This window comes from Abrus precatorius, unplaced genomic scaffold (genome assembly GCF_003935025.1).
Source record: "Abrus precatorius isolate BTA unplaced genomic scaffold, Abrus_2018 Scaffold7, whole genome shotgun sequence".
Taxonomy (NCBI): Eukaryota; Viridiplantae; Streptophyta; class Magnoliopsida; order Fabales; family Fabaceae; genus Abrus; species Abrus precatorius.
In genome coordinates, this window is record NW_020874417.1 from 16,260,893 (window position 1) to 16,271,467 (window position 10,575).

Consider the following 10,575-nt stretch of genomic DNA (forward strand, 5'->3'; position numbering starts at 1 on the left):
TAATCTGGTAAACAATTAATACATAGTTTGGATGTCTGCTCTCCTCTTGCAGATGAGTTGTGGACTTGTGGACCATCTAATATGAGATGCAGTTGATTATTCAGAAAAACATTCCACTCAGAAAGAGATTCTAAAAAAGTTATATCCTTACTTTTAACAATTCAAAATTATAACCACTAATTCAAGATATTAAACTTTCACTTAAACGTGTTAAGTTTGCTAAATTTAGTAATATTTACAGAAAAGTTAATCAAAATTTTATTTTATTTTATTTTATTTTATTTTGCTAATACAATCAATCAATCAAAAAATTTTACTTATTTTGACAGGACTTACTCTGATATTTGGTCTTTGCTAAATATGGATATTTTAAATTTTTAGATTTGTAGGAAGGGTTTGTAGTTTGTTTGCTCTTTACAAAACGTATTTTAAAAGTTTGTATTCAAAATTATATGAGAATATCAATTTACTGCCAATTAAGTGTTTACTTAGATATTGGCTTCAGCCCCATTGTATAACAAAACAAAACAAAAGGTGCTCACTAGGCATAATTAATGAACACATATAACAGCTTTTGTTTTATAATATAAAGAAAGATTTTTATTATTAAATAATAAAAAATAAAATTATCATGTAAAAGCTCTAACCTAAAAAAATATATTAAAATTAAATTAAAGGTATTAGGGATTGAAAGTAAAAAATATATATAAAAATAAATTATTAAAATTAAGACATATTATTTTTATTTATATGTTCAAGAAGGTAATCATTAATTTTTCATTAATGTGAAATCTATATATAATTTTTTACCAAAAAATGTATATATAATTTAAAAATAATCTGAAAATAAATTAATGTATAGATATAGATTAATAAATATCATAACACTTTCATATAAATCTGATAACACGGGACTGAAAGTACAAAAGCTACCCATTCAACGACTGAAAGAAATTTATTTGGAAAAAAAAACTTCATAATTATTTTATTTTTAAATTAGATGTGAAAATTGTTTTTTAAAATTTACATTTATTTATAAGGTCAAGAAAAAACTCATTAATGTTAAATTTAAATATAATATAATTATACTTTGATAATAAATATAATGGATAGATATTAATATATAGATAGATAAATATGCATTATATAAAGTATACATCTCATTACATTTTTATATTAGATAAGAATAAATTACAAGGTATAACTTTAAAAAAAATTTAAAAAAAAGTTTTTATAGGTAAAACAAATATTATTAAAAAGAGTTCAAGGGGAACTCAAAACTCATATACACAGAATAAATTACTTACTCAGAGAAATAAAAAAACAAAAATATACTTATACAAAATTAAAATAGATGCAATTTCGTGGGTTCAAATATCAATCAGCTAACATAATAGTTTCTCCCTTACTAATAAGTGATAGTCATTTCCAGGATCTCAGAATAATAGAATCTAGGACCTCCCTCTCATCCAAAACACCATGTGAAAATACAATTCTATTTCTATGCAACAACTACAAAGACCACACTGTACTTACCCAAACAATTAATAAGCATATTCCTTCTCTTTTACTACAGCCAACACCAACCCAAGAAAGCAAGTGAGTCGATAAATCTGAAGGCAAAACCAGTGAGAATCCAAGCCAACGGGCAGTAAAGTACCAGATTTGAGATGAAACTGAACACATTAAAAATAAATGAGTTGGAAGTTCCTCCAAACCATGACAGAAGCAACAAGTTATATCATCAATTTGAATACCACGATCAATCAGTAAACCTTTACAAGGAAGTGCATTCAACAACAATTGCCAAGAAAAAACCAGACACTTAAGAGGGACCTTCCCTCTCCATAGCCTTTGCAAGGCATCTGCCGTACACTGATCTACACTATTAGGACCACCAAAAAGTTCAAATAGCCATGAATACGCAGATTGCACTGAATAACAACCTGAAGAATCTGCCCTCCATACCCATTTATCTTCTTGTAGTAACTTAATAGAAACTCCATCCACAAGCTCCAACGAAAGATTAAAGCTCGAGATCTCATGTTGAAAGAGTCCTCTTCGCCAACTAACATTCCAAACCCACCTAGTGCCATCATAAAAACTATTCTCCAATACACATGATTCAGCATTCCTCGTCACCGCAAATAATCGCGAAAATGCTTCACACAATCGCACCCCGCCTACCCACTTATCTCTCCAAAAAAGAGTGTGTAAACCTGCAGCCACACTTCTATCAAACTTCTCATCCAGCCATGAATTCTCTTGATGAATAACCTCCAACAAATCACGCCACCACAAAGAACATTTGTTGTGAACTAATGAACGCTGAATAGAAGAAGCTAATCTTCCATATCTAGATTCCAACACCCGCACCCACAATGAACTAGAACAATTAACATCTCGCCACAACCATTTACCAAGAAGCGCCCAATTAAACCACTGCACATTCCTATTGCCCAAGCCACCATTCTTCCGCGGTCTACATACCGTTTTCCATTTCACCCAGGGGATTTTAGATCCATCCTTAACACCCTTCCATAAAAAATTCCATTGGATAGTGACAATCTCCTTTATTACCGACTTCGGCACCTTAAAAAAGGATAACGAGTGCAATGGCATAGAATTAAGAACAACATTAATCAAAGTCACCCTACCTTCAATCGATAAATACCTATGCTTCTATGACGCTAACCGCTTCTTAAGAGCCTCTAACACACCCTTCCATGCACTAGGCTTTTTCGGGTTAACACCTAACTGTAACCCGAGATACTTTAATGGGAAACTACCAATCTTACAATGTAGGAACTCCGCAGCCAAGTTTTCAAAGTCATCACCAGTGTTAATCCCCAATACAAAAGATTTATGGAAGTTAATTTTCATACTTAACATTAATTCAAAGCTACGCAATACTACTTTCAAAGTCCACAAATTCTGCACCGAAGCTTCTCCCATAATCAATGTGTCATCCGCAAACTGCAGCAAAGAAATATTTGGTCCCCCTACCCCAATCTTCACACCAGAGAACAACCCGCAAGTCACTGCCTTCCGCATAAGAACTCCTAACCCTTCCGCTACCATAAGAAAAAGAAAAGGGGCAAGAGGATCCCACTGTTTTAGGCCCCGCTCAATATGAACCTCTAATGTAGGACAACCATTAATCAAAGTTGATAGGCTTCCCCCACACATACAAGCTTCCATCCAACTGACCCATTTGTCTGAAAATCTAAAGCTACGTAACATAAACAAAAGATATCCCCACTATACCGAATCATACGTCTTCTCATAACCAAGCTTTAACACAAAACACCTCTTATTATACCTCCGCATATAATCAACTGCTTCATTAGCCACAAACACACTATCTAACATGTTCCTTCCCGGAATAAAGGCTGATTGTTCTTCTGAAATTATTGAATCCAAAACCCCTTTCAACCTATTTGCCAAAAACTTGGAAACAATCTTATAAAGACAACCTAATAATGAGATAGGCCAAAAATCAGATATTTGTTGTGGGCAAGATACTTTTGGCACAAGTGCTACAAAATAAGATAACAAAGACCTAGGTAGCTTCCCATTTCTACAAAATTCAGTAAGCATACCCATCACTTCTTCCTTAATCACTCCCCAAAACCTCTTAAGAAACACAAAATTGAAACTATCAGGCCCCGGACTTTTATCATTCTCACACTCCAAAATCATCCTTCCCACTTCCTCCTTCGAAAAAGCATTAACAAGCTCCTCATTCTGATAACAAAGACTCTTGGTAAATTATTAATATCAATAGTAGGTTGAAGCCAACTTCTACTACTAAAATGAGCCGCAAAATAGGACACCACACCTGCTTTAATCTCATTAACCTCTTCGACACATCTCTCCCCAATTTGAAGCGCGGGTATATTATTTCGTCGCCGCCTCCCATTAACACATAAATGAAAGAACTTTGTATTTAAATCACCCTCCTTCCCCCATCTTACCCGAGCTTTTTGGGCTATGAGACTCTTTCTATTCTTCCTAGCCTTCCAAATATCACCCACCAACATATGTTGACGCTTCTTTTTCACATCGGAAAGTTCCATCACAGAATTTTTATCATCAATCAAGCTCAACTCAGTTGTCAAATCAGATATCACCTGATCAACATTTCCAAATACCTCAATATTCCATTTTTTCAATGCAATCTTAACATTCCTTAACCTCTGGCTAGCTCTCTGGGCAGCCCATGGGAGGGTAATATCTCTTTTCCATGCTTCTTCCACCACCTCCACCACCTCCACAACTTCTTTATGAGTCAGCCAACAATTATTAAATCGAAACAGCTTCGGACCCCAGTTAACCACTTTGTGCTTAAGAATAATGGGATAATGATCAGACACATCTCTGCTCAGAACCTGAATGAAACCATCTCCCTAGTAATCAAGCCAGGAACTAGAAACAAGGACTTTATCCAGCCTGCTCATCATAGAAGCATCCCCTTTTATCCATGTAAATTTTTTACCCATAAGTGGAAGATCCATAAGTTCCATTTCCTGAATGAAAGAATTGAAGCCCTCCATTTCAGAGATACCATGGTCTACCTGACAACCCTTCTTCTCTTTCACTTGTCTCACAGCATTGAAGTCACTCAATATGCACCACATAAATTTGCCAAAACCCATTCTTGTCATGAGCAAATCATCCCATAACTTTCTCTTCTCACTTAGTCTACACAATGCATAAACATTCACCACAACACAAAGGTTTCCAGTAGCCAATACCTGCAAGCAAACACCCAGGAATCTAGTACCAGAAAAGGAGAAAAGTATTTTACCTTTGGAAGTATTTCAAAGTGAAAGCATACCCCCATTTCTGCTAATGGAATGCAAGGCACACCAATCAAAATTCACAGAACCCCACAGACGCGCACATAAATTACTATTACATATTTCAAGTTTTGTTTCCTGAATCGCCAAGAACTCCAGACCTTCAGAGCGAACAATCTCACACACCTTTTGCTTTACCGCGCTCCCTAGCCCTCGACAATTAAATGAGCCAATCTTCATTTAGTATCAAAGCGAACCCCATATTCTTTCGCAATCCTTCTATCACGTACCTCCATCTCAATCAATTTCTCTCGAACCTGCTCATCATTCCCATGTACAACCAAACCAACCTTCCTGCCAATGTCTAGTAACTTCGATGTCATTACCTCATCATCACAATCTGTAGCAACCATTCGCTCCCCCACCTCCACTGAAGGATTGGAAGGATGCGAGTTATAGGAGCTCTTGGAAGCATTAGCTGAGATTTCATCAGTTAGCGATACTTGTCCTCTAAGTTGCGATGGCATTGACACTTCTTTATTATGATTCTTAGGGTTTTTTCGAGAGGGTTCTATGAAAACTGCGCTCTTATGTCTCTTCTCTCCTTCATTACCTCGACTACCTTTCACAGAGCGTGCCTTTCGAAGAGATTCGCGCACATTGACCCTCTCTTTCTCATTTTTGGATTGAACGGGATCGACTTGCGCTGTCCCAATTGTCTTCATATCCCGTGATTCTGGATTTTTCCAAATCAATGCGTCTAATCCAAACGAGTCTAACAAATTCAATCCATCTCTTACTAGTTGGACTCCCCTCTCCACATTTTCAGAAGGCTCATTCACAGCATCACAGATAGCCACCGTCGAACTCATAGCATCCACACCACCAGTCCCTAAACCCTCATCCACCAAACACTCTTTTGCTGACACTTCACCCCTAATCACAGAATCAACCAAACGACCCTTACTTCTGATATCACCTTGCAGCACACCCTCCTCCTCACTAGAATAGTTATCCAACTCTTCCAACTCCATTGAACCAACCTCAGAAGAGTCATTGCCGTCCTCAGAAGAGTTAGTTATGCCTTCCTCTGTTGCAGCTAATACGTCACTGGTATGCTCTTCAAGCATGACTATTGAGTAAAAACGATCATTGACTTTCACTGTAATGTTCTGCTTGATAAGCTCAGCAATGGTAGTACCTAAATGTATCCTCCCATAATCCAATCGTCGTCTTTCTACTGTGACTTGGTCTATCTAGATAAAATCACCAAGCAAAGAAACTAACTTACGGAAGAAAAATTCACCCCAAGCATGCAAAGGGACCCCATAACAACGTACCCAAGTCATCCTCTGCGCAGCTACCATACTTGGGTGCCACTCTCATAGATCATGGAACCATTTCTCCCACCACAATTTGTTGAGCGATACTGTATCCTCTAAATCTACCCCCGCATCAGATTCCACTAACACCATATCATCACCCATGGTCGTGAGATTAATATCCAACATACCTTCTCGCAGAAGAGCCCCTCGCATATTTTTTAAATCCTGTTTTCTATGAAGGTGTCCGACCATAGCACCTCTACACTCCTCAATTCGCCCTTCATCCACCTCAAACTCAAGGTGAGCCCAAGGTTTCTTCTTTTCCACCCACTTCTGCCCTATGTGTGTCTCAACTAGACGGGGTGCTTTAAGCTTTTCTGAATACGTATTCCCTAACGTCTTTGTAGCTCCTTTGACAAAGGAGTGTCTCGTTTCACTGCCTTCCGCAGACACTTTTGTACCCACAGTTTTTTCCTTTTGCATGCCTCGTCAAGTTGATAGACAAGTGCATTCTGCCAATGACAATAGATCTAAGCTTAACCTCCAAACTCTTGGCATCCGCCACATCCACAAAACGCACAAAACTAAAGTAACGTCCTAGTTTATCACTCTTTTGAGGTATGAAAACATCAACCACCTTCCCCCACGTTGAAATATCCGCCACAAGGCTGAAACACCAATTACAAGTGGAAAATTCATAAAAAAAGTACGATGTGGAATTGTTGAGAACTTTTCCAAGATGTCCACCAAATTTACCCCTTCCTCTAGACCTCTGTTCCACCTTTGAATTCTCCAACTTCTAGATACTTGGATGTACACCGAAGAGGCACAACCCTTCCACTTAAGTTCTGAATCTGAAAATATTTGTCCTATATCAGGAAGATCCCAACGCTCCTAAAATAGCATCGACCCCGCAGTAAAAGTGAGAACGAAGACGATGTGGGGAACGTCAAAGGCTGCAGGGTGCTGCAATCTTAATTACCTCCTTAGTCTCGAAGATGAGCCCGTTGAGAAGCTTCTGGAACCCTTCACGAAGGAGCAATTGCACTCTCTCGTCAAGCAAGCCGCGGAGAAGTATCTAGATTTCGAGAACAATGTTCGCTAGTTGGCTGATGTAGACCCTGCTCACCAGAAAATCTTCGTCCACGGTCTTTGATGGGATTCCACTGCCAAAACCCTGATTTGATGAATTCGAATTACAATGTCGCAACAAATTAAGCTCTCAACAACTTCAATCCAAGAAAAACCTTTTAAAAATAAAAAAAAAGTTATAAAAATTTTAAATAAAAAATTAATTTTAATTTTAAAAAATTTGAATATTCATGCATAGAAAGTCATGTCAAATGATAAGAAAAAGAAGTAACACTAAGAAATATTCTCATTTAAGAGAATTCATAAAAATAATTTTATTTAAAAATTAAAAATTATAAAAAATTAATTTAAAATTACAAATTATTTATAAAAATAAATTGATTTAATTTAGATAAATTACAGATATTATTAAGATAAATAATTTTTAATATTATATTATTTTAAATATATAAAGCCATTATTGTTAGTCATAAAATGTTAATTTGCATTTGTAGTTTTCGTTTGGAATAATCTGTATGCTTTTTTGAAATTTTGATAATGATATATATAATTAAATAAAATAAAATATATTATAGAAGGTTAATCCAAGTAACAAACAGCTTGATAACTTTTAAGTAGAGTCTCAAGTTTGAATTTTTGTGTATATAAAAAATTACAAATTTAATATTTATGAAAAAAAAACTCCTTTTATACACCTTAAACACTCTAAACAATTAATTTTAGTCATAAATCAACAACAAATAATGTCAGAAAGTACCAAAAAATGCATTGGTTCAATAGTTCAAAACTTCAATGAGATCTTTGAATGTACTCATGGAATAGTTACCAGGAGCTAAATAATAGTGAGTTCTTTATTATATTTTATGAAAGAAAAATAATAAATAAATAAATCTTTGTAAATAAATTTAATTTTGGTAGTTGTATGAAATGTAATAATACTTTATGATGTCTATAAAAAATTATTACTATTTATTAACCAATTGTGTAAAATAAATTTAACTTAACTTTTTTAGAAAAAAAATTATAATTTTTTTGTTATATTTATTTTTCTAATTGAAAGGAAGATAAAATTTATATGGAACTTTAGTTTTCATTTTTATACTTTTTTTGAAATAAAAGAACACAAATTTGAAAAGAATTGTTTTATTAAGTAATAAGTTATTAAATATGTACGAGAAATAATATTTCTTTTTTATTTCTGGCATTTAAGAAATTTAATTGAAAACATATTTTAATAAATTTTTTTATTTTTAAATTAGATGTAGAAATTGTTTTTATAATAGGATATTCAATTTATTTTTAGAAAAGGAAAACTTATGGAAGTTATAAAAAAATTAAATTTAATTAATTTTTTATAACAGCTCTTGTTTTCTAATATAAAGAAAGATTTTAAATATTAAATAAAAAAAATGGAATTGTCATGTAAAAGCTTTAACCTAACAAAAAAATATATTAAAAGCAAATTAAAGGTATTAGGGGTTGAAAGTAAAAATAAAAATATATAGAAATAAATTATTAAAATTAAGACATATTACTTTTTTTTCTCATAAAGACATATTACTTTTATTTATATGGTCAAGAAGATAATATTTAATTTTTAATTAATGTGAAATCTATATATAATTTAAAAATAATCTGAAAATAAATTAATATATAGATATAGATTTATAAATCTCAACACTTTTATATAAATCTGATAACACGGGACTGAAAGTACCAAAAGCCACCCATTTAAGGACTGAAAGAAATTTATTTGAAAACATATTTTCATAATTTTTTTATTTTTAAATTAGATGTAGAAATTGTTTTTATAAAAGGATATTCCTTTATTTTTTACAAAAAGAAAAAAAATTTAAGTTTATTTTCATATTTTAAAATTCATACCTAGATATAGAAATTATTTTAAAAATATTTTTAGAGTTAAAATAAATATTAAAAAATAATAATAATTAATTAATTAAAGGTATTAGACACATAAAAAAAAACATAGAAATAAAATATTAAAATCAAGACATATTACATTTATTTATAAGGTCAAGAAGAAACTCATTAATTTTTCATTAATATTAAATTTAAATTAATATAATTATACTTTGGTAATAAATATAATGTATAGATATAGATACATAGATAGATAATTATGAAACTGTGGTATATGGTGTTTAAATAATTTTATGTCATATCTGAAATTTTGTATTAAACGTTACTAAACATGTGTGGAATCCAATGTGAAAAAAAGAAATGGAGAGAAATTATAATAATATTCTGTGTTAATTATTAGTGAAATATTTGATTTTATTAAGTATCATTTTTGGAAGTGGCTTGTAGTAGAGCTTTTGAAAAGATCCATTGTATATGTGAATTGAATTAATAATTTTTTAACATATATTGTTAATTTTCTTTAGAGTTGTCACATGTTAGTGTAGAGTACCCCTAATACTCTAAATTTATCCCTTGTAAAATGTTGATATTTAAAAAAAAAGATATATAGATTGATAAATATACATTATATAAAATATACATTCCATTACATTTTTATATTAGATAAGAATAAATTACAAGTTATTACATCAAAATTTTAAAAAAAAAATTAATTAATTTTTTTTAAAATATTCATGCATAGAGTGTCATGTCATATGATAAGAAAGAGAAGTAACACAAATAAATACTCTCATTTAAGAGAATTCATAAAAATAATTTTATTTAAAAATTATTCATAAAAATAAATTGATTTAATTTAGATAAATTATAGATATTATTAATGACATATAAAAAAATTAAATAAAATAAAAATTATATCATTATTAATAATAAATGATATACCCTTATATTTAAAAAATAAATTAAAAACACAAGACTACTAAAATTAAACTAAAAAAAATAGAAAACTTATTAAAATTAAGACATATTATATGACAGTATAGATTAAAAGATACTCATTTATTTCATATTAATGATATATATATATATATATATATATATAATTTTTTAAAAATAATCTAGATATTTTTTTATATTTATAAAATATATTTTGAAAGTATGTTTTCAAAATTATATGGGAGTATACATTTACTGCCAATTAAGTGCTCGCTAGGCATAATTAATGGATACGTATAACATCTATTTTTTGTAATATAAAGAAATATTTTAAATATTAAATAATATAAAAAAATTAAATTGTCATGTGAAAGTTTTAACCTAACAAAAAATATATTAAAAGTAAATTAAAAGTATTAAACGTTGAAAGTAAAAATAAAAAAATATAGAAATAAATAATTAAAATTAAAACATAATACTTTTTTTATATGGTCAAGAACGTATTCATTAATTTTTCATTAATGTGAAATCTATATATA

At 31.3% G+C, this 10,575-nt stretch overlaps 1 protein-coding gene across 1 annotated transcript; it reads right to left on the reverse strand.

The window, feature by feature from the left end:
* Nucleotides 1-3,698: 3,698 nt before the first annotated feature.
* On the reverse strand, nucleotides 3,699-4,846 carry LOC113871552. Its single transcript, XM_027508644.1, has 4 exons — nucleotides 4,841-4,846; nucleotides 4,578-4,757; nucleotides 4,328-4,409; nucleotides 3,699-4,279 (listed from the first exon to the last, which is right to left on the reverse strand). Exons 1-4 carry the CDS (start codon nucleotides 4,844-4,846, stop codon nucleotides 3,699-3,701), a joined length of 849 nt encoding a protein of 282 aa, XP_027364445.1.
* Between the last annotated feature and the right edge of the window lie 5,729 nt (nucleotides 4,847-10,575).